General features: G+C 39.6%; 1 protein-coding gene across 1 annotated transcript; it reads right to left on the bottom strand.

Moving 5' to 3' along the window:
• Window positions 1–4,685: 4,685 nt before the first annotated feature.
• LOC104157068 (pecanex-like protein 2) lies at window positions 4,686–25,368 on the bottom strand (the record flags this gene model as incomplete). Its single annotated transcript, XM_009698214.1, has 6 exons — window positions 25,153–25,368; window positions 23,865–23,958; window positions 9,861–9,996; window positions 6,488–6,630; window positions 4,817–4,970; window positions 4,686–4,718 (listed from the first exon to the last, which is right to left on the bottom strand). Coding segments are annotated over exons 1-6 (585 nt in total), but the record flags the coding sequence as incomplete, so codon positions are not given.
• Between the last annotated feature and the right edge of the window lie 271 nt (window positions 25,369–25,639).

The raw sequence follows: 25,639 nt of genomic DNA, 5'->3' as shown, positions 1-25,639 counted from the left end.
CTCTTTTTCCTGGTACCCAGCGATAGGACATGTGGGCATGGTTCAAAGCTGTGTCAGGGGAAGTTTAGACTGGACATGAGGAAGCATTTCTTTACCGAGAGGGTGCTCAAACCCTGGAACCGGTTTCCTAGAGAGGTGGTCGATGCCCCAAGCCTGTTGGTGTTGAAGAGGCATTTGGACAATGCCCTTAACAACATGCTTTGACTTGACCAGCCCTGAATTGGTCAGGCAGTTGGACTAGATGATCCTTGTAGGTCCCTTCCAACTGAAATAGTCTATTCTATTCTAAATAAATCACTCTTACCATGCTAACAACAATAATGCTGGTTAGGATTGAGGAAGCAGCTTTCAAAGGCTGTCTCTGAACAGCCTGTAAAATGTGAGCAAATATTACCTTCCTTATTTGTCAGGTTGTGGCGAGGAATGAGACAGAATCCTGAAAAGGAAATCTTGCCTACTATGGGATCAACAGAGCAAAGCAATGCCGCAGCAATGCACTGGGAAGGACACTGGCTGCACAGCTGTCACACTGCTTGGGATGCGCTCAAGTTGAATGAGTTTCCCAGAACACAACAAATACTCCAGTCCCCACATCTGGGGAACGGGCAACACAAGAAAGAGGAACTGCTCTGAGTGTCAGTGTTGTATTTCACTGTCATTTACATCCTTTGTGTGAGGAGGATTATTCAGGACAGGACTGGTTTGAGGTCAACGGCAGACACCTAGGAGAGAGAGGATCACTAGAACAGTTCATCACCTCCTGAAAGCCACAGCTGCAGGACGGACATTGCATTTCCTCTTTTCAAGGGTTTAGAAACAACAACAACAACAACAAAAAAAGGAAGCGAAGCCCTTTTGTGCCTGCCACTGACAGGCCAAGCTGGCAGCCCTTCAACCAAAACGGGCATGTGGCGCTGCAACTTCTCAACAAGGTATTTTAGATATTAAGGGCTAATTTTGTTCTACTAGACAAACTCATCATTTTGACACACAAAACTGATTTCATCTTGGTGAGACTACTCCATTCTGCATTCTCTTTCAGAAGAATTTAAATAATGAAGCAGGATTCCTTTTATATTTTACATCTCATTTTCTATGCTGATAAAAAGTTCAGTGAAAACTCTTGCTTTCCCTAAGTCTGCCAAAAAAAGTCACTGACTTTTTCAGGTCCATGTTTTTTTCAGAAACATATTCACATCCTACAGACACAGCACTGGTACATCTCATATTTTGATTAAAATATTAAGATTTTTCAACAAAACTAGAATAATTTCACAAACACTTCCATTTAGTGAAACAGCACTTTTGATTGCAAAGCTTTTTGGTGGGGAAATTTCAGAAAGATCTAATGATTTTGTTGTTTGTGGGTGCACACATGCAAGAGGAAAAAGACAGAAGGCTTCATATAAAAAGAAAAGCGTGTGTGCTCAGTTCTACAGAAAAGCTTACAGGGACAAATTAAAAATACTTTTTAAGTGCCTTATGGGATTTATGAAACTGCCTATGGTAGCGACCCAACTCAGCTACCTGGTAATGGGGCCAAGACAATGAAGTTATGCAAGTGATTCTGTAAACCTTATTAAGAGCATGACTGCAATCTTTTAAAGCTCAAACGCCTTTGTAAACTTGAGCTAGAGACTGAGCTATACAGGTGTCTTATGATGGACTTAGAGACAAGCTCTCATGATCCTGCTATATAGCCATTTACTACTACTCTAACCAATATCAAGAAACTCTGCAGTCAAAGCCGCTTGTCTAAAACCTTGAAATGCACACAACAAGGATCTCTTGGATCTCTGAGTTTAATACCCTGCAGTCACTGGCACCTCCCTTACATTCTGCTGTTAATAAACTGATAGAACTCACACTTGGGATAGACTTTATTTTCTTCTCCCCACCACTCCAGTGAGGAGGCTCTTCCCAAATTTCACCGTCCCAGAATCACATCACCCCTGTGTGAGCAGCAGCTAAAGACCACCAGCTCCCAACGGACCAGAACTGGAAAGGCTAAAGCACAGGCTGACAGGCAAGTTAGGCTCTTATCTTGTAGCAAGCAACAGTACTAAATCTGCAGCTACAATAAATGCCAGTAGCCAGCATTAGCTGTGGAACCTGGGAAGTTTTAACTTAAACACCAAAGCCAATCAAAACAGAACTATTATCACAATTCATTGAGTATAAATGAATACAAAATTCAAAACATTAGCTGAGTTGGATAGGTTCTTCTCTATATACTGACACTCATCCCTTACCACAGTGACAATATACAGACAATACACAGTGTTCAAGTCTGAGACCCCAGCTGTCACAGCATGGTATGCAGGGCAAGAAATAATCTTCTTTCCAACAGAATTGTACCAGACTACCTGACTTTATAGGGTTCCATCAGCCAGCTCTTCCTCAGCCCCAGGAACTGAACACACTGGCGCTCGGAAGGAGTTCAGAACAAAAGCTTATGCATCCCTAGGCACTGTGTTTTCTGAATTCACTGGATAGTATTTTAAAGCGGAGCATTTCAAAACCGTATAGGCTGGAGATGACAAAGTCACATCAAACAGTAACAAGTCTGCATGTGAGAGATAGGGAAGAAGTTTAGAACCTCCTTGGCAGGCAGGGATAACATAAGGCATTAGCAGCTACTCATGGATCCAAGAATAGAAATTAATTCACTGTGCAAATCTGAGGCTCGCAATGGTTTGTTTCACACTGAAAAAATCTCATCTGCATTTTCATTCATGGACATGGTACTGATCTTTCTTTAATCCTTCTGCTGTTCTGCATCCTTACATTAACATCAAGAGATGTTACTCTCTTTAATTTTAATGTAGTCACATGAATTATGAAACAGTACATGGAGTATCCTTTCTCGCCTTGTTGTTGTCTTATTTTTGTGGTGCTTACTAGCTCAAGCAAGCCTTTACAAATATCTATTGTGTTAAGAATATATAATGTAGAAATAGCTAATCTTCTATTTTCATTTGATCTACAATGCCTCCCACCTCTAAAACCCTCTGTGGAAAAACTGTCTATAAGTTTGTATGGTGCACCAGAAAGTTTGCAAAAAAACAACTCCGATAAAATTTTAGGAAAGCATATGGAAGATGGGAATACACCTATTGTTACTTTGCCACACTGCTGCATGACTTCCAGAATACAATATGGTGAATAATACTTGTAACAGTATTGTGGGAGCCTGAAATGCAAACCTGGATTCTGCACAAAAAATGTTGTTTGAACTTCATTAGCTACTTTGCCTTTAATACTATAAAGAAATGGGCTAGATAGGTTTATAATGAAGTTTTGATTAAACTGGTTGCCATCCACTTTAAACAAATGTACACATGACTAATGTCTGAATAAGTGAAAACTATTTGATCAAAGTTCACGTTATTATGTCTAGACACTTACTCGTTGAACTGACAAATAATATTATTTTAGTCCCCAAAAAATCACAGCTTTTCACTGAGGTAGAAGTATTTCTTTAATGCATCGAAAATATTACCCTACAATGTGTTAGTTGCTGTTTATTAGCCTTCCCTACTTTTTATGCAGACTGATATTTCCCATGAATGCATTATAACCAACAATATCCTAAGTTCACCCCATAATAACTGGCATGAAAAAGAAACTAAGAATCTTCTGAAATCCATCTTGGTGAAATGTGTAGCATACACTTGTAAATAACCTCAATTTCAAGTTCAGCCTGTATTTCTGGCCTCTAAACTGACAAAAATAATTGCTCCTTGCCAAAGGGAAATGATCCAGCAGACCTGCAGTTTTCAACATGCTGGTTTTGAATCCTGAGGGAAGAGGGGGGTCTTCAAAAACATTCGAAGAGCTACATAAGAAACATGAGCAACTAAGTAGCCAGTGTAGGAGCAAGCAAGGGACTTCATGACCCCTGCAATGTCTTCCAATATCCGAAAATCAAAAATGCTGAGACACTGTGATAGGTGGAGGGGTCAGGTTGCACTTGTAGGATGATGCTCCTAAACCAGTCCTGTAACAAGGACTGGGTAAGGAACTGGTTCTTTGCAAGGTGGTTGTCACCGTCAGAGTTCAGTTTCTCAAATATACTCAACAGACAAACAGCAACCAGGAAAGGTCTTTACAACCTGCATTCACCCAGAGACTTAGACATTTCTTCAGGATACAAGCACAGAAAACTGTAACCATATAATAACAAAGGGAAAACACCTGTGCCATTTGATGAGCTAATACTATTGAGAAATACATCTGCAATACCAGATTTTAAAATTAAAAAAAAAATAAAAATCAATCCCCAACTAAAAAAAAAATATTTAAAGACCCAATTGACCAATGACTGAGTTGCAAATCTGGAACTTCTGCTGGTTTTAGTCACTGTTTCTAAACGAAAGCAAAGAAAATGCTTGTCTGATGCCATAGGATTGAAATTCAGCAAACTAGTCCAGACACATTTCTTTTTACTGCATATTTTAGCTTAAAGAAAAAGCACTTTTATAATAGCAATGATAAATTCAAATAGCTTAAAATTAATTAAAAGTAGTACAAAGTCTCAAAATCACAGATAACATCTTGCTCATTTTCATAAATCACCTAGAAGAGCAAACTACCTATACCTGTGTTTCACTGAACAGCCAACTGTTTCACAGTACACAAGTGATAATAAAGGAGAAAGACTTGTTCTGCTGGCAGAGACTTACATGTATTGGTGAAGCAGGATCAGGCTGAACACTCTAAAAACAAAACAGAAAAAAAAAAGTTGGCTTACAGGATTTTGCCTTCATAGAAGTTAGAAGAAAATTCAGCAATAGGATATGAACTTGTGTCCTACCTTTAGGAGGGAATACTGGCAGCTGGCCATGACAAGACAGAACAACAGAACCCAAATGTCTTTACAGAAGCCTTGATTCAGAGTCAGGAATCCAAGAAGTGAAACAAGAACTACTAGAAGGACAGCAAGTACATTCTCCTTTATATCTTCTGTCCTATGTGAATAAAAGTGTTAAGAGAAGTACAAATATTTATATATTCATTAGAGCAAGGCAGGTCCATTTGCAGCTGATACAAACTATCAGGGCTGGAGCTATCAGAATTTACAGGATCTGAAGTTTTGCTCCCAAAACTACACTTCTATGTTCAACGGTATTTCACCCTCTTGTCAAAGACCTTATCCACCTTATCCATGATAGCTAAAATGTATGGGGGAAAAAAAAGAGACATATGCGCTGAAGTCCAGCACCCTCCAATCTCACTTCCCAAATAGAATTCCACAGTGGAGCTGACTTGAATGTAGGCAAGCGTATGTTTACAAAAGAAAAACTCCCACACACCCAAAACCAAAAAAAAACCCCCAAACCAACAAAACAAAAAACACAAAAAAATCCAAACAAAAAACCACCAAAAAAACCCCAAAACCAAGCCCCCAAAAACACCACACACAAAAAAAAACAAACAGAAAAAACCTAAAAAACCCACAAAACACCAAAAACCCCACCACCAACACCTAAACACTTTTAAATGAGGAAATAAGGCATTCTTTTAATGAAAAATATATGTCTGACAACAAAGAATTAGATGAAAGACCAAATTTGTCATCTGATGTTTTATTCGTTTTGTCAGTTCTATTAGAACATGGAAGATGAGATAAAGAACAATGTTAATATTCAGACTATAACAAAAGAGTTTATCAGCAGATGCTTTCTCTGCAATCGAAACACTGAGATAAGACACCACAGATATGTATCTGCTCTGGACCTAAGCTCCCTGACTATATACCCTGATTTCTGCAGCATCTAAAACTGCCGTCTGAAATTTCTGCTCTGGAGCCCATATTAACAGACATGGCACAGCACCCACCCAAAAGCAGAGACAGGAGAGCCAGGAGCCATTAGGTGTGTAGGCTAACGTCTGAAGGTCCTAGGAGTCTGGCAGATTGCCACAGGAGGTCTAATAGCAAAGGGTACTGCCTGAAAAGTCGATGCCAAATGAAATTGAGGGACTCGAAAAAGGAGAGATGCCAAGATGAGAAATTTTCTCTAAACAAATAAACTTGAACTGGAACAGAGGGAGCAGCTGAAAGATCTCCTTCTGAAAATGACTATTTTTTTTGGTTTTAAAGATTGAAGTACTTGGTTTACATAGTCTGGGACCCTTCCACTTCTGTATTTTCGCACAAAACCCGATTCTCTCATCAGCAAGCTCAGAACCATCGGAACCAACAGCTGAGAGTCAAATTAAAGACTATTCTACAGGCTTGGTGCTCACATGAATCAAAGTCTGCTTGAAGATGAAGGGTAGCAACAACCACCAAAACCAACTCTGAAGAAAAACATTTTCTTCAACTTAAAGCAAACAAACATCTATCTACTCAACCTGAATGTAAGACACTACTACAGTGCTCACTCTTTTTTTTTTCCTTCTCTAGTGACCTGCATTGCCCTATGCACCTGTGGAGCCACCCACTGTAACACTACATAGAGTTGCATTAAAAAAAATAGCTTACCTGTCCAACAAGGCCAACAAAGTAAGACGATCGTACCAAACTTTAATCCATTTGCCAGGGAATATAATAAATCTGTAAAACTGTCTGTTCAGTTTCCGTTGTGCTGAAGAACATGAAGAATCTTCAGGGTCCTGGCTGGGTTGCTTTAAAAACAAACAAACCAGAAATACACAAAACTTTCACACTGAAATATGGCTGCTAGAAAAACAGGTGTTTAAAAGGCCAAATTTACAGGAAGTTTCAGATACTTTTTTTTTTTTCTAAAAGGGATAGTGGGAGCATATTTATTTTCTTCATTTTAAATTAGAAACAAAGATATCACACCAGCTTAATTATTGCAGATGGATAGAAGCTCAATAGTGATAACATGCTTTAGACATAAACACTAAATATTCATTTAAAAATGGTTATTTTTTAGTCCTGATCCACTGCTTCTCTAGAGTTTCTTTTTGAAGATTTTCCCATGCATCAGGCTAATTACAGGACAACACAAAACCACACATGATAGGACAAAACCTTGGTTTTAATAAAAAAAAAAAACACAAACAAGTAGGCTTTAAGGCCTAGAGGCATGACTTATCAACTCTCCTTCCAGAACATAGCTTTATTTATCTTTCCTGAGATGCTTCTAATACCACATCAGGTGTGCATCCTCAACAACAGCCAGAGGAGGGAAAAAAAAAATAAAAAAATTTACAAACAATCACAAACAGCGAAAACATCACTAATTTAAGAGTCTCTAATCTTACCATCACAATCACAAATCCATCCTTTTGAATATTGCTTTTGTCAGATTCTAAGGCCTTTTCTTCTTGTCTGTTAAAACTACAGCATTTCAGATCTCCTCCAACTCTACACCTGTAACTCCTTCACCAATATTTGTGGGAAGGGAGGCTTATCTACAGACCATCAGCCAAGCCTGCAAAGCTAGACAACGGAACAAAAAAACCTCTGCAAAGTAGTGGTTTCTTTCCAAGGTACACCAATATTTAATTTTTTTTTTGGGGGGGAGGGGGGGAGAAGATAACTTCTTTTTTTTTCAAGAGGAATTTGAGATTTCTAATCACTGTAAAGCCTAGCAGTTTTCAACCTCCTTCTAGCCACCCTCCGCCTTCTTAAAGATAATTAATCAACATTAGATAAAAAAATATACCTATTATGGAACTCTAGACAACATTTACATTAGAATTATTTGTGTTATGTTAACTTTCCTAGTCAGAGAAGGGGATTTCTGTGTGACTTGTGTGTGAAGTAATTGATCATCTCCTTGAATTTTAACTGTTAGCAAAACACAGTTTTCCAAACAACCCATCCACCTGCACAAAGGAATTGTTAAATATACTCTCAGATTATTGAAGTAATTTCTAATTAGTAATTTCTAATCTTCACTTCCCAGGAAAAAGAATTTTACACATCATTTACATGTCACTTAACGTATTGCTGCATGTCAGCTGGGAGCCAACTCATTGATATCCTCAGTCTGCTGGTAAACGTGAGGTAAAACAGGCTAGCTTAAGCTTCAGAGAAAGAAATTCAAGTTTATGCATTTTATCTCATGCCTCCAGTTGACTAAAAGCCTACAGCCACGCAGTGCCAGGGAGCTCGGCCGCTATCAGCGCAGGACAGTGACTCACTCATGTTTCTGAGCGTTCCGACATGCAAGGGGATGCCGGGCTGTTTGGCATTCTTTCAGCTATTAACAATTCCACGTAATTTAAAAGCTGTGAGACTGATTGCAGTCCTTTCTCCGCATTGATTTTAAAATCTGAAAGTAGTTTAGGTGCTCAAAATTTTAACATTTCTATTACCACTTTAAAAAGTCTCTTAATTATGGAGTTGGGGCATTTTAAAAAGAAAAAAATATATCTTAAAATATTACAGTTGCTAATACTGGCATAGTTTTGTTTCTCTTGAGTCCTATTTCCCAACAGAAAGTAATGTGAAACCTCAATCAACTGCAATCATTGACTTCACTCATCTAATCTAGATTGCTCACTGTAACTAAATAAAAAAAAAAATAAATGGTGGCAAAGAGTCCATTAAAAACACCTAAGGATCTGATTGTTTGGCCCTCGGAACACCTTAACACGTATTTAACTGCGTGCGTAAGCAAACATTTTGGCTCCTGAGGAACTGTAACATTTGGATGAAGTCCATTACATGAGGCTTGCAGTACTTGGGCTGGAGTCAGATTTTGGAGGTGCGTTTGGGAAACTCTTTGACTAGCCCTGAGCAAGTCACTAAGTCTAGTGGTGCCTCCTATCAAAAAAGGGCTTATAAAAAGTCATTTCATAAATTTATATGGTGTCAGAGACAGCCTGAAGTCCTAGTTTCATAGAAATCAATGACAAAACTTTTCCTGACTTACGCGGGCTCAGAACTTCATGTTTAATAAAAAAAAATTCAGAAACCAGGAAGTTCTGAAATTACTGCCTGGCCTTGTTACAAACTTGCTATGTGATCTTGAGTAATACATCTTATTACTTAATGGTGCAATTTTCCCAGAAGAGGGAAAAAAAAAAATAAAAGGCATGATAATTGTTCTCTAATTTACAGGCAGTTTACAAGATTATAAATATCTGGAAAACATCTGAGCCTTTAGATGGAAGTCTCTGTCCAAATCTGAAATACACAATTTCAGGACAACTTCCTGATTTTTAATTTAAAATTATGCCTTTATACAAGTTGCTACTAGCTTGCAGTTCCTGTGCAAAATCTATGATAAAAGATAATTAACTGGCATTTTAAGGTTATTCATAAATACCAAACTAGAATTTGCCATGGAAGAAAAGAGAAGGTTAAAGTTATTACAAAAGGAATTGTAAAAACAGATTAGAGCCTGAAGCCATTGGTTACAGACCCCAAACACTGTAAAGTTCAAGTATGTCCACGTATTACCATACAAACTGACCTCTGAGGGCCTTTTTCTTTTACCAGCTGCATTGAGGAGATGACTTTGACATTCCATAACAGACATCCAGAAGTCTGGTTACCCGATTTAGAAAAGTGAAACTAGATATGAGGTTTTAGGATAGTAATGAATCTGGAGTAAACACTTCATACTATTAAAATCTGGTGGTGTGTCTAAAATCCTAACAGCTGTGTTCTCTTTGTTTCAAATGAAATAAGACCAAAAGACAGAAAATCAACTTTTTAGGTGATGGAGTCTTTAAGGACTCCCCTAGGACACTACTCAGTGTCGGGAGAAAGCAGCTGAATTGCATCCATCAACATAAAATACATCTTCTCCCACATGAGCAATACCAGGCAAAGTAGAATAGAAAATCAACAAAACCGTCTCAGGAACAAGCCTGCAGCATTTGTTTATAAAGCAGTTTATCAAAATGCTAGAAACTGAGATATTACAATGTACCCGTGGGCTTTCCGAAAGGGTCCTTCGTGCCACCATCAGTAGGAGCTGCTGCTGAAGCGCACTCGCTGCTTGATCCCCGGAAGACGGTTCTTGGCTCTCTGAAGTGGTAGTACTGGAGGAGCTGAACTGTATTTCACTGTGCACAAAGGGGAGAAAGAACTGTTTTAAGACGCAGTATTCTCCTAATATTTCTGAAACATCGCAGGAGGAAGTCTGCAATTACATTACTGGTTGGCTCACAGGGCATGGAGCCTTCCACTTCCATACCTGAAATCTAGCCCAGGCCCACAAAGCAGTTAATACCCAAATTAAGATACACATGGTCTACTACATCCACCGCAGAGAAACATATACTTCTGTATCATAATTTTTCTCATTCCAAGATGAGCACCCACAATGACTCACACTTCAGAAGTGCCTTTTTCTGTCCACTGACAATAATTCAGGTCAAGAGCTGCATATATACAGGGCAAAACCGCAGGCTAGCTACTGCAGAGATCCTGGATTAGCTTTCAAACAAGCTCACTTAGGTACCAAGCTACTCTGGCCTCACCTGCCCTCAATTCGGCAAGTCCTAATTCACTCTACTGAGAATTCAGGCTACAAGAACTTCCTTCTGCCCTAGCACAATGACAACAATACAGGAGCGAATTCACACAAGGCTAGCTCAGATATCCCCTGTACCAAGCGTAAAATCACCCTGGGAGGGCCCTAAGCAAGATGCTATTTTCCATCCCCACCCCGTGTTTACTGCTTTATGTTGTAGATACAGCACTTAAATAGTTTACTTGAGGAAATCTTCTGCACTTACAGCAGCAATACCTGCGGAAATGCTGTGCTACCATGACATGACTGACTGGGTCTCAGCAAGAACTGTATTGAAATGAAATAATTGTTACTTGGGGAAAAGATCTGTTTTGAATATTTCTTGTTTATTCTCTTCCAAATGGGGTTTCTACATCAGGTGCCTTGCTCTGAGCTTGTTACCCCCCTGCCTCTGGATGCCTGCCTTGGGCTCTTACTACTTTCGTATTTGCATGAGGTGAAAGCACCTCGGTGCTCATGCAAGGTAGTCAATACCTATTGTTCCTATTTTCCATAAAGGAAAGACAACCAGGAAAAAACTAGAGCAATCTGCTACAGTCAGCCAGGAGGCCTGTGGCAGGGCAAAGAATAAAACTCTCATCTTGCACATCCTATGCTTGCCCCCAAGCCACCTTATTAATTTTAGTTAACTCAACCTTCCTTGCCTTTGAGCGCCAATTCCCAAAGCCTGTCATGTAATGCTTGTTAAGCTCAACAAAAGGGGCTTTAAAATTGTGGCTGTCCTGGACGTAACTGGCTATTAACTGAAGCTGCGGTGGCTAGCGTTGTGCTGGGATAAGGTTCAGTGTCTGGATTACTCAGAAGCAGGGCCGAAGAGTCACACCAACAGCTTGAAATGTGCACACTCCCTCCTTCTCCCCTCCAGGACTTGCGAGCTCTGCCTGGACCAACAGGAACACCAGCAGCCTCGCGATATCACCAGAGGAATCATCCTGCCTCTGGCCTCTGAGCCAGGTAGTTTAGTTTTTTCAAAGCCTTGATTGCTCTCAGGCTTGGATCCCAGACCTGATATTCACCACCTGCCACTCCAGCAGAGCTATCAGCTGAGCAGAAGTGAGAGCACCCCACATCCCTGACCCTAATGGCTTCCCCTGCGCTCCCCATTCCTCCTGCTACAGGCAGAAGCATGATCTGGTCCACAGTCAGGACAGCTGCCATGTTCCCTTCGGACAGTCCTGGGAAATGAGGAATTGGTCCAACACAACCCACGTGATGTCCCAGCCACGAGGCAACCCTCCTTAAGAACGTATCTCCTTCATGGGTCTTGTTTAGCACCTTGTCAGCAGTCAATAGCAAAAGAGTACAGAAGGGTTGGGAACTGATCCAAGGTCCTGGATCTCAACCGAAAGATTTAGGCAGGAAGAAAGGGGAGGAAGCCTAGGGGCATGCCTCCTGGGAGGAAGATTCCCAGGGATATGGACTACAGAGGACAGCCATGCCTTTTGCATATCTTGAAGTGCCCTACTCAAGGGCGACCTTCTCCAGCTTGAAGGAAAGCAATGGATTCCCCCCCTCAGGATGAGCTGTCCTGTTCACTGTCATTGTGAGTGCAACCCTGGGATGCCCTGTTCGCAGCAGGAAAAAAAGCAAGCATAGCCCAGGTTATGCGGGAACACTACCCTGGGAATTCCTGCCCAAAAGGCAACCCAACAAAACAGCAGGAGAACAGAACAGTGCCTGCTCATGCCTTCCTAAATGAAGCGTTAATCTCCAATAACTTTCTGCATCTTTAGCTGTCTTTCTACAAAAGTCAAGTGGAGTCAGGAGTATTTCTAGATTGGACCATGCCTTTTATCCCACGTTTACCAAGAATGGAAATGGCAGAAGGACAGATAGATAGGCCAAGATATTCCCCTGGTGCTCTGCTCTATCAGTTCTCAGAAATCAAAGTTTTTTTACTCCTAAGACTTCTTCCAAGAATAAACTTAAGAGATCAAAATCATCTCCCACCAGACTTGAAGATAACAAAAAAGCCAAGAGAGCCCATAGTCTGTTTTCTGTTTACAGAAAAAATTCATAGCTCCACCTATCAGCGACTGGCAGAAGCTGGGACACTGACTGTGGGAAAAAGTCAGAAACTCCATAGGCCTGAAAAGGCAATTAGGGCAGAGAAGCTGGGAAGGCAGAGCTACCAAAGTAACAATTCCAAAGTCAGAAGCCGTCATCTGGCCTTCATCTGCCTCCTATGTCTTTTATTCACCAGCCTCACCTCTATCTTCTCACTCTTTCTTCACCTTCCGTTCCCCTCAGCTCCTGTTTACTGGTTTTTATCTCCTTATCCCTATTTTCCACACAACCTCCTTCTGACATTCACTTGCTACCCCCTCGATGCCAAATTGCTTGCACAGCTATTTAAAAGCTGTACGTCTCATCTGACGACATCGTTATCACACTGACAGCAAATACCAGGAAGAAATGCGATGGTGGTGTTTGTGTTTTTGTAAGCCTATAAACTAGATTCCATAAATTTATTACCATATATAAATAGGAGCAAACACTCTCTAATCATAAAATCATAACAGAGCTGATCACAGCATAACATGGAATCTTGCTAAATAGAAAATCTGTTCCTTCGCAGAATCAAATTAATGTTATCAAGATCCACTAAACTGCACTGCTAATGTAAGCAAAGGTATAATTGAACTAAATTTTGAATAATAAATTATTAACTAAAAATACCTTTGATAAACACGCAACCTACACAGATCAAATGCAAAAGCTACACAGCACCCTCTACCGATAACTGGTTATAGAGTCAGGAATATTTTGCTGGCTCATAATTCAGTTTTGTAAGAACACTGAGTAAACATAAGGTAGCTCAGCAATCGTATAACACTGAGAATGTTTTAGTATAACCATATAGCACTGGAAAAATCTTCCTTCTCCCTCTCTAATTAATCCGTGGCAGTTGCCTTATATCACCGACAATTTGGCTCGAGTCATTCAAACATAACCCAGCCTAAATCATCCCCTTTGTTAAGGATTAGCTAGCCTTGGGTCTGAACACCTCTCAAGGTAAGTTCATTATACAGGCACACCACAAAGAATTCCCCGTTTATAAAGCTGTTTTGCAGGTCTTGGCTAAATTTCATTTTAACCCGCATATAGGAGAAAAGACAAGGAACCTTGTAACCAATGTCACAACAGGCACAATAACAAAGCACCTTCCTCTTGGTCCTCACGTGCTTAAAACCAGAAAGATCCCACTAGACCGCTTCAGATAGCTGTCTGGGTCACTGCACAGCTTAACAGTGTGTAACAAATATCCACAGGGATAATAAATCAGATAGCTGAAAGCTATTTGTAATACTCTAAACACCACTAAAACACCACTCTTAAGTCACAGCAGCTATGGCTGTGACATTTGAAGAGGCAGAGTGAAGCTCAGAGTTGAGAATCCCCCCTTTGCACGTCCAACGAGCAATCACTCCTGAGGTACTGCTTGGTCTGAGGTGCATTTAAAGTAGCCACCAAACTGAGATCTGAGCAGCGGGCTGTACAAGAGCCAGCCAGTGCCAATGACATAGAGGGAACTCCCAACACCCTTACTTATGTGCCCTTTCAAAACGGTCAGTTTGTGGGACGAACGTCAGTGTCTGAGCTGACATGGAAAGTATTGGATCAACAGCAGTCCACAGCTCACCCATGGCACCTCTATTACTCCATGTCACTGCTGACATCTTCCTATCACCACCTCAGCAGCTTTACTCCTTCTCACCTAAAAAGGTCTCCCTGCCATTTCACGTCCCAATCACTTTTGCACCTCATCGCACCGGTCTCTTCCTACATCTTTACTCACTGCTCATTAGGTCTCCGCTACAAAGCTGACAGCACTAACCTGACCGGGGTATTGCACAATTCAGGAGTGAGATTAAATCCACTAGTTGTGGATACCGCTTTTTTAAGCAGCAGATGATTTACAGTTCCCAATTGTAGTACCAAATAACAAGACTTAAACTAAAAAGCAACTTAAAAGAATATAAGAAAATTGAAGTATGCCAAAGCAATAGCCTCATTAAGACTAGATAATTACGTGACAAACCTGATCACAGTAAACATGGAAAAAACGTGAAGACGACGACGTAATCTTCACTTTTTTGCTAAGAAATTAATAGTTTCAAAAAGAATACAATTAATTCAGAATGCATGTTTTAACTTTCCTTAGCGGTTACTTCTGAGGAGAGTTCAAACTAAAGATGAAATCTCTCTTAAATCTTGTTCATATTTTGCTACTTGTGCAACAGGATTTGGGGAGGATTTTTGACATTTGTTTTAACTAGCAATAACAACACCCCTAACAACAAGAAGATAGAATACTTGAGTTTACAGAATGGGAAAGCTGAATGTACCGATTTACAGACACAACAGACAGAAAAGGATATAAGATCACTGTTAAAGTTTTGCAGTAGACTACAAAATGAGCAGTGGTACATATTAAGTTCATTAATTCAGATAGCACATCTGGACAGAAGGGCCTTGTAAAGCATGTCACCAGTCGCACGGTGGGCAATATGAAGGCAGGAACTTATGAACACCTTCTTACTCAGGTGTAAAAATGGGATCCACTCGGTTCACTCTTACTTCTCAGCATTCGGATTTTTTTATTTCAGTAATAAGCATGTAAATTGATGATTGTAATTGACAGTTGTAATTGTAATTGATAATTGTAAGCCTACTACATTTCAGAGCAAAGACAAACTAAAAACAAACAGCATGTACTGTACTAGCTAATAAACTAGAGGATGCATTTTGAGAAGATGCAGCTTTACTGGAATTAGTGCATGAAGAGCACCCACGGTTCCATTATCTCCAGAGTATTTTAAAACACCCCTTTTAGCTGTCCTTACAAAAGGGGAGGGGGAGGGAAGAGAAGCCAGCCCCAAAAGCTGAAGGGCTCCCAAAGCTCCTAGCCCCGAGCAGGATCTTGCTGCCATCATGTGGCACAATGGCCCCAGCCCATCTCCCAGCCTCTGTGGAACAAACACTCCCTTCCCTGCTCTATGTTCACAGAGTGAAAGAGGGGCTGAAGAACCCCACCGCTGCAGGAGAGGATTTTAACTGGCCAAGCTAACACAAGGGTTTCCTCCTGTCCCTAGCAAGCCAGCAGGAAAACACTACCGAGTTTGTAAAAACCTACTTTGCAGAAACATCAATGGCTTCATTGTAATTCAAACGCTACCATCTTCAGAGCACACATGCAGGCACCACCCTCATTTATGTGGTCAAGCAGCACTACACTCTGGTCACCAGCTCATCTGAAATCCCTGAATCCCAAGAGTTACTATGTAATATTTGTCACATCCTTTTCAGAATGTGCTTGGCTGCAGAACTGCACAAGCAGCTTCAAGAAATCTTTAAGAGTCAGCATCCTATTAGTAGAGCAGTGAGTGATCTTTGTTATTTGGGTCACCTTGCTGAGAAATACAAAGATGTTTTAGTGATACAGTATTTTGTCACTCTAAAATGGCACCTTGAAACACTAAAAATAATAATAATAATAAAAAATCTACTTAAGTCTACTTTCTCCTATGAGGAATAAACCTCAAAGGTTCAGGGAATTTTCCAGCAGTGAAAATACTAAAGTATTAATGGATTTATACAGGAGACAGACAGTACTGCTAAGGCATTCAGATAGATACTTTCACATAGTATAATGCACTCAAGCAGCTTATTCAGCCATGTGAACGTAAATCAAATAAGTTAACTCATTGATTTGAAGTTCTCTCTTTTGCCCGGGGGGGAAACACTAGCTGTACTGGCAGGTTACTCAAATTATTTTCTTAGTATTTGTTAGTCATTATTTTGCTGCAACTACTTCTTTTTAACATATTGGCCCGGTTGGTGCTGAAAAAAAAAATATTCTTAAAACAAACAAAAATTTCTTTCTTAGGGGAGTTCTCCATCTGTACTGCAAAGCATTTTAGACTCAAACTGTAATATAGCTTCTTAGAAGCCTGGTTTTAGTGTTATATCCTCATCAAAAAAGTGAGGAGTTTAGAGGACCAATTGCTCAGAATGCATGAATTATACTGGTATGGATGAACCGCATGTAATAAAACATACAAAAATACAATTGTATACTTCAATAAAATTATATTATTTTAATAACTGGATAAATAAATTTATATATATATATAACCAATAAAGCAGGAGAAGGCTCAAACTAGAATAATTATGTTTTTAAAGGTACAGCAAGTTAGGTGCATATATACAATTGATTTCAAGTGAAAGCCCAAGTGTCACTCGGGCAGGAAGGAGAATCTGTGGCTAAGACAGAAAGATTTATTTTTTTTTTTCCTCAGGGCTGGGCGATCATTCTTTCTGCTTCAGTTCTCAAATATTTCAGTTGCATGCCATACATCCATTTCTCTGACCTATCTTACATATTTATTTTAAACTCCAGCTTCTATTACACATATGCAGCACAGTAGCCTCCTGATGCAATTTATGGCTTTTGCTGACTGTTGCCAGACACGTGAAGTGATAAACTGCAGCAAGAGGTCCCTCACTTAATCCTGTATATGCTTTTGAATGATTCAAATGCTTTTGCATCACAATGTTGGTAAAAGCTTGGATTATTCTGAAGAGATACCAACTCTATCTCTTTAAAATCAATATATGTGTAGAATGATACCATCCCGCACAGAACTGGGAGGTTCAATATGGTTTTCTTCTCAGGAGTTTAACACAGGAAAGAAGGAAATGGGCTCAAGAATACAAGCAGTATTCTTATAAATTGCATTCCCTAAAACCCAGAGTATTTCTTGGAAGAAATACAAGTGGCCAAATGCTTCCACAGCTTTTGCGCGGGCACAACTCCAGTTGGCTTTAGAAGAAGATCTAATACTTGATTTGAAAGACAGAATTGGCCTATCCTCAAAAAGTAGCCCTTAGGTTCTTTTCTACTTAAGAAAAAAACCCTCCACATAAAACACATTTCCTTGGAGCTACACACATCTCAGCGTTTCAGCTAAAACACAGAACATTCCTGGGTTGGTATGGACATATCCACATCAGCATTTCGTATGTGGACCACCTTCTTTATTTTTGAAGTGTAGTTAGCCATAGCACATACATGTCTGCACACATCTCAAAGAAAGCTCCGTGCTTTAACTAGAAAAAATTGCAAGGATGCAGAGAGAAGTGCTCAAACACCCATAAATACTACTGGGTATCTAGCATGACCCTACACTGCCATGCTCTTCAGGGATGTTTAATGATCTGTTCTCATCTCAGATCTGAATATCCGTGAACATGTCAGAGATGGACTGCAACATACCTGCGCAAAACAGCACAGAAAAAATGCAAAAACCTTTTTTGGAAATAAATACAGCCCTTCTTGAAATTAAATTTGTTCACATTAGCTAGCAAAATGCTATGCTGAAATAAAAATCATGGTGACAGATCATCAGTAAAATTTATGGAAGAAAACATCTGAGTTTCACAGCGCTATCATGCCTGTGAACTGCTTCAGGTGGTACCATGGAAGTTTTGGATAGCTTATTCCTGATTAAGAATATTTGCAAAATTACTTGAAGCAGAAATGTAGAAAGAACAAATAATTTGAATGTATAATCATTAAAGCTTTTCACAGATTACCATGTGAATATAGCCAGTTATTTAACAACCTTATACCTAACAGTATCATATTTTGATATTGGATGTTGTGTTTAAGGTTTCTCCAAACACTATTCCCTTCATTACTAAGAACACAATTTTATATGTGGTAAAAATTTAGAATACATTTTTAGTAGGAGCAAAACTACATATAAACTACCAGAATAGTAAAGCGTGTTACATTTGTGTCCTCAAGTTTATTGTAAGCTTACTTTTTCTGTCTTTCACAACGTAAGCGAAGAAAACGGACACAGGCTACACATTCAGGCAGTATATTATTTTAGTACTTGATACCTGAGAAAAGAAACTGCAGTAGTTTACATTAGTTGAACAAAGTTTTGCATAGATGTGAAACCAGGGAGGACAACAGGCCTATACATCAACCTCTTATATTCAAATAATTTAGAAAGACAGAGCAGTATTTCATACGCATGTCGAGGACAACGACATTACTGAGAGGTAACAAATACTCACACGTTTTTCTTCAATATGTATGTACACACACGCTGAAGGTGCTCAACCTTTGAAACAAAAGCCCCAGTATGCAAAGAAAGCACATTTAGAAGAGCAATTTAACATTTAAAAATGTATTAGCCTTGTACAGCAAGTATGCACAGAATATACGATTGCTGTTAATTTTCTATATTGGCATTGATATATACTTTATGGCCTTTGTACTGGGGACAGATCATGCAACTCATGCAAAAATCATTAATTCTACTATTATAATTACTGTAATTTTAGGGGTTTAATGCTTTCACTGATTTCACTTTTTTGAGCCACTTTACATGTAATGCCTAGATAACATGATAGCTCACATTTATCTTTTTGATTGCTTATCAAAACTGACTCAGTTATTTAACTACAAGAGACATTCGAAGTAATTAAAGAAATTCCTGGGAAATGTCTGCTTTCTGTCACAGAGCGGCAGACAGAAAAGGTGTGTCAGAGTCACACCTCCTTATTAAGACATTTATCAACTCCAACTTGTTTCTCCTGACCCCAGAAAACAGCTATGCACCTCTAACAATGCTTTAATGTAGACATTCTTTCGGCTCATCTTTTTAAGGATGTGTTCTTGCTAATGATTGTGGGTTTTACTTTGTATCACCAATCTAACCAGAAGAATTTTAACTTGAAATTGTAACTGTTTTATACAGGCAAGATGTAAATCTAGTGGCCATTTGGTGAGAAGTCAAATTAACCATGCAAAAAGGCAGTTCATGCTCATACCAGGCACCCGTTCTAACGCAAACGTGAACCTTCTCATCCTCATCTGCCTTCCCAGAAGGCAAGCACATACTCAAAACACACATCATAGAAACATTAAGGATTCACTGTAAGAGAGACAAAGGCTGGTAAAGAATTTAATGTGATCGGGCAGAAGAACCGTTTTCAGGATGAGAAAGCTGTTTCCAATTTTTCACTCCAAAACAGATTCAAATGGTCTTTCTGTAACTAGTTTCTAACGTAATCCATGAGCTGAGAACACGGTTTAGACTTTTTCTTGTCAAAGCCTGTCACAAAGCAATTTATGGCTAGAGGTGAAGTTGGCAAGGTAATGGGAGCATCACATTTATAGGCAATTAGCTCAGCAGGGAACCCATTCCACAGGGACTGCTGGCAAGAGGTGTTGCTGGCAAGATAACAGACAAAAGTGGACTCAGAGTAATTACATGGACAATAATTGGGGAATTGATTAGCTACCTGCCAATCTTTAAATAACTTACCAAAATCAGTAACAAGAATCACCTGTCAAAGCAAAGGTTAAGATGGAAAAAGATTTTTTTTTTTTGTGATCATTACAACATAAAAACTTCTTTAAATTTAACTTGGCTAACTTAAGTTTTTATACATTTTAAAAGCTGGACTGCTGGACCACTGAGAGACAATTTGGCGAGAGACAAATATGGAGTCAATCTGAAATAATTCGAGTTCTCTGTAACCTTGGGCAGAATTAAGGGACAGTTTTAGAAATCATTAAGAAGAGACTGTTTATGCTACATTTAAGAAGCTCTGAAAATTTCCAGGACAAGGACTGCAGGTACAGGTAATATAGAATCATAGAATCATTATGGTTGGAAGAGACCTCAAAGATCATCAAGTCCAACTGTATACCCAATGCCACCATGCCCGCTAAACCCACTAAACCATGTCTCGAAGTGTCACATCTAAACGTTTTTTGAACGCCACCAGGGACGGTGAGTCCACCACCTCCCTGGGGAGCCCGTTCCAATGCCTCTTACAGTGAAGAAGTTCTTCCTAATATCCAACCAATATCTTTCATTAGGACAACTATTATAGTTGAAAATGCAAACAGTGAAACAAACAAAAAAATTAGAATCTCATGGAATATTTATTAGCATTGATAAACCGAAGAATACTCCAAAGATGATCTCACAGCACTGTAGAGCCAAAATGAGGTAATGGACCACCGACATGTAACAAGACAAAGTATAATTCCCTCAAACAGTATTGTTTCCAATGTCAAGGAGACTCTGAAGGAAGAAAGCACAGACTCCTTCAAACTTGGGACATCTACTTCCTCTGGCACATAGTAATCTGTTGTTGTCCACCTAGCCCTTTAGAAGCAAAGGAAGAGCAGGAAGCATGCAAAAGCAAAGAAGAGAAAAAAAACCCAAAACCATAACACAGCAGCACTTCTGTGACAGAGCAGCATTGTTAAGATTTTGCATTATTTGTGAGAAATGTATTTCAGAAGCTATGCCAAGAAGATAAGATGTTTACAGGCCATAGAAACACTACTTTAATTTTAGTTTCTAATAATCTGTTGTGAAATGCCAGACCAGTTAAGACTTCAGTACTGGAGCAGACAATTGTAGAACTCAATAGACAGAAACAGCAAGTTTAATCTGAATTTAAGATCATTAAACACTAGTTAGTCTGCCTCAAGGCTTTCTTTAATGGCTTCTTTTGAGTAATATTTAAATACCTTCTCCAGTTTTGCATAACTTAATTAAAAGGTATTTACTTATGGCCAAATCATAAGGCAATTACTTTATTCTTGACAAACCAGTGAGAGTTCATACCCTCCCCAGTCAAAATTCCTTCCCCCTTCCCCAGCTGCAGTGTTACCCCCAGCTCCTAGCATGACAGCCCTTCTGACCTGCTGCTTCTCCCCACACAGAGGCCTCTTGCCATCACCTGGCCCAGGCAAATCTGCTCCGTGTAGAGGAGCACATCAGAGCATGGTCCATGCACATCCACGTAGTTACTCCACTGCCTCAACTCAGTTTGACATTTTCCCTTTAGGAGCAGCTTAATCTTAACACTATAAAGCAAGTGTGATTGGTGTAAAGTGTTTTAAGAGCTTATACACATCTACTGCAGACCTATCTATTGTTCTCCATAAGCTTATTCTAGATTCTGAAACCTGGACTCCCAGAGATCAAAACCCTACCCTTCCCATTCAAAGTGGATGCTACCTCTTATGTCCTGCATCCTTTGACCCCACAAAATCTAGTCTGGATGGCTCATGAATGGATTTAGACACCAAGCCTAAAGCTGTTGTTTCTGCACCATCTCAAGTAGTCATGAACTACTGTCAGAGTCATTGTCTTCTCCTTAGTCAACTTTCTGATGGGCTGGGAGATAAACCAAGGACATCTCAGAGGTGCTTTCCATGTCTCTTTTCTAATATCCTTTCATAACAGCAGCATCTCCTGTTGGTACAGACTACTCACACAATGAACATCTCCAGAGAGGAGGGCTCACCCTCAAGGGAATAATTTCTGTCAAAAGCTCTCCAGACAGACATATAGAAGAGACTGTAACTGAAGCGATCATTGACTACACCTTGTGCTTTATTTTATTCTATTTGCCTTTTTCTTCAGTAATAAAAAGATCATTTGTTAATAACTGTGATTATTTGGCTTATCTTTAACCATGGAACTAACCCGACATGTGTGATGTGCCAGCCTGCAGGTGGGGATAGGGGAAAGGAGGAAGGAAAGATGTCTCATTCCTGAACTGTCTTTAAAGCAGACTTCCCCCTCTATTTTCTATATGCTGTAAGTGTTCCATATTGTCTAAATACAAAACTACTTGATAGTGAACACCTGAAGAAAAACAAAAAAACCCTTTTCTTCCCATGCTGCCCTTCAATCTGTGCACAGATGGTAGGAACCACCCATCGAACAGCTTTCGCTAATCTCTGTGGCCTAAACACATTACAAACTGCCCTTGCAAAAACCAACTTGACCACACTTCATACTTCCTTGTCTTCTTTCCTTGTTTTTCATGTGAACTGCTTTGTACTTCCAAGAACAGAGTAGTGTGAAGGGAAGAGCTCTTGTGTTCTGTCTTCCCATTGACTCCCATACAGAAACAGTCCTGGGAACCCACTCGTCTTTGCTCATTTGTTCTGGTCTCCAGTCTGAACTGCCCCTGTACTCCAAGATTTCTGGAAAAGGGGCTGATCTTTGGAAATAAATGCATGTAAATGGTCGCAAAGAATATCTGAAGTTGCTTTTGTCGTCAGTGTTTAGCAGACCCCTTAAAAATAATCCACATTCCTAGAGGTCTGCAAACCATAAACTAAAAAACAGCACTTAACATAGTACAGGAAGACAGAGATGTCACATAGCATCTAGCAAAGACAGATTCAGAAGGAATTCTTATGAGAAGGAAGATTGTTCTTCTTTTGATAAAAAACAGATTAACTGATAATGTCAAGGGACAGTAAACTATTTTTGAATTTAGGACAAATTCAAGCCCATAGTTATATGATGGGGGAGGAGGGCAGTATTCTGTGCAAGGTGAAATGAAGAGAGTTGCAAGAGTTAAATAGTTCCAAAGTAAAATGTTTGATTTTAGGTCAGAACTGACCTCTACCAGGTTGGGGTTTTTGATTTTACTAAAGACAGACAGAACATTTCTACTGTAGATAAACTCAAATATTTTTTTTTTAAAATCTTTGCCCACTGACCATTAAAATCATTATTCTCATGTCTCGTAATAGCATTCCATCTAAAACGCTAACACTGTTCGTAACATGGTCCCAAGCTTTTCAAAAGTCTCCACTGAAAGCCACACACTTGAAGAACAATATTTACTATTAACAATGACCCTTCTCATCCCCTCACTCAACTTTTCCAAATGCTGTATAACAGTATGAAAAACAAAATTATTTAATAAAAACACTTATGAATCATTAAAATTCTTTTTACAGATGGGCAAACAACAGATCACATAGGAGAGTGTGGAAACCACAGTAATGAATACAGGATTTATGTGGATGGCTCCAAAAGGACCTTTGAAAAAAAGAAAATTGTTTAGATACCTTTTCAGAGTGGCAAACTATCATTAGATATTTCATGCAAGCTGAAAGGCTCTGCTGCTAGAATCCACAGGAAGCAGTATCACTGGCTGATACTGACACAGCACGAAAAATCTACAAAGGCCCCAACAGGCGTGGGAAGCGAGCAAGACAAGGTTGAGAGTATAGCTGGTAACAGTCCCACTTACTTTGTTTTATTTACAATCTTATTTATAATTGCCAGACATGACTTTGGCTATTTGCAGAAAGTAATGAAAGCACACTGGATAGTTCTGGTTTTCTTTTTCACTTTTCCTTATCAACATTCTTATAAAGCAGCCACTGTTTTAGTACAAAACAAAAAATGCATGCTCTCTTCTAGAGATCTTAGCACATTTATTCTCCAGTACTCCTCTTCACATGCATCTTCCACAGCTACAATCAGTTTCATAGCTTCTAGCAATGAAAACTTTAAACTTTTCTAAAAATAAGAGTTTACTTACTGAGCATTTGAAATACAATCACAATTTGATAGCTGATGTCGAAAATTTCCTTCCTTCTGACAGCCAGCCTTTAAATAACAGGACCTAATTTCCCCTTTAGAAAATAGAAGGGAAAAAAAAAAAATCAGTTCAGTGATACGATCATTTCTTTTACACACAAATTTTATAGAAAATACATTTTAGGTCAGGCATATTTATAAATACAGTTTTCAGTCTGTGCACTAGGCTTATTTTAGACTTCAGAAAGTAAATTAACATTTCAACAACTGAAAATCTGAGACAAATCAAAACAGAGAAGTTACAATGAAGATTTAAAAGGTATGTAAATGCAAAGCCCGCCTATCAATAAAAGTTCACCATAGAATGTGAAATCAGATTTTTTTCTTTTGGTTCACAAAGGTGAGGGCAAGAGGTACAAAGCAGGGAAAAATTCTGCTACTCCCTCCTTGCATATGCAGCACAAAGCAAAGGCTCACTGCTCATTGCCCCAGAGTTCATGCCATCTGCCCGACCAGCAGCTGCTGCTCTCGACCCCACAGCACACCCGGAGCTGCTAGGCTGCAAGCAGGGCCAGGAGGAATTGGCAGAAAACCAAAGCATCTCTGGGGTCACAAACCCAGCTACCACGAGCACTCATTCCACACTGGTTTTCAAGGCAGCTTTAAGGGAAATAGGGCTTTTGGGACAGCTGCCTTTCAGAGGTATGGGCCAGTACCTCACGGGGCACTACACGGAGTTTCGACAAACCACCACCACGTATATTGCAGCTTCAGCCTCTAGGAATGGCAGCAGCAGCATACCGAGCACAGGCATGGGGCAAGACTAGGTGACTCATTAATTCTCTTGAAAGGGGTAGTAGACCACAACTCTGGACGAGAGCAACCACCACGTTATCAGAGTTCAGTCCAAGACAGATGAAGAACAAAACAGTAAAAATGAGGAACATTCTGCCCAGCCAGGCCAATGCAAAACTCCTCACCAGGCAGAAAGTGCCAGGGGTTCTTCTGCAAAGATAGAAGTAGTCTTCTGGCCTAGCCAGCATTTTTTGAGGACAGTGTTTGGAAGACAAACTTCATGCACTGTGTAAGCCTCAGGTCTGTGATGGTCGCTGGTGGATTTTGAAAACTCTAGTTATTGCCAATCTGACTTTAAATTACTAAGCCCTTTTCTTTCATGCGCACAGAAAAACACGTAATTGGTAACAGACTGGAAGTATCCTTCCAGGGCTTCTAAAGTTTCTTTAGAAACTTCCCCACACATTGTAATTATTCCATCTACAGAAACTCACCATTTTCATCTATGAACACGTGCATTGCATCCACGGATAGCTCATCTTGCACGGATGCCTCAGGTCCACTTATTACTTGCAAGACAGAACTGTCTTGCTGAGAAGTTACCCGGTAGATTATCTGCCTTTGCCTGTTGCCCTGGTAACTTGACACAAAAATGTTTCAAAACTACTATGAGGAACTTTTTTCTTGTTCTCAATAAAACAAAAAGAAAGAGAGGTTAATTAAAAGTTTATGTCATTTCTACTCGGTGAAACAAAACAGCTTACATCATATCTTTGAAGTACAAAGTTGAAAAGTAAACTGGCCTTACAGTGCTGCAAATTTGGCAGACTCTGGTAGCACTGGACTAGTACTAGCACGATCTTGGCTTTGTACATCTGATCTTTCCTGTTTAGGAAGTTGCTCACAGTGTTTTTCTGTTCCCATCATTTCTTCTTTTCTCTCCGTCATCTGGCTATCTGGAAAACAGGGCAGTGAAGTGGA

Source organism: Cariama cristata, unplaced genomic scaffold, assembly GCF_000690535.1.
Source record: "Cariama cristata isolate BGI_N322 unplaced genomic scaffold, ASM69053v1 scaffold10, whole genome shotgun sequence".
In the NCBI taxonomy this organism is placed as follows: domain Eukaryota; kingdom Metazoa; phylum Chordata; class Aves; order Cariamiformes; family Cariamidae; genus Cariama; species Cariama cristata.
The sequence above is the reverse complement of the archived record's forward strand: the minus strand, read 5'-3'. Positions and strand labels throughout refer to the sequence as shown.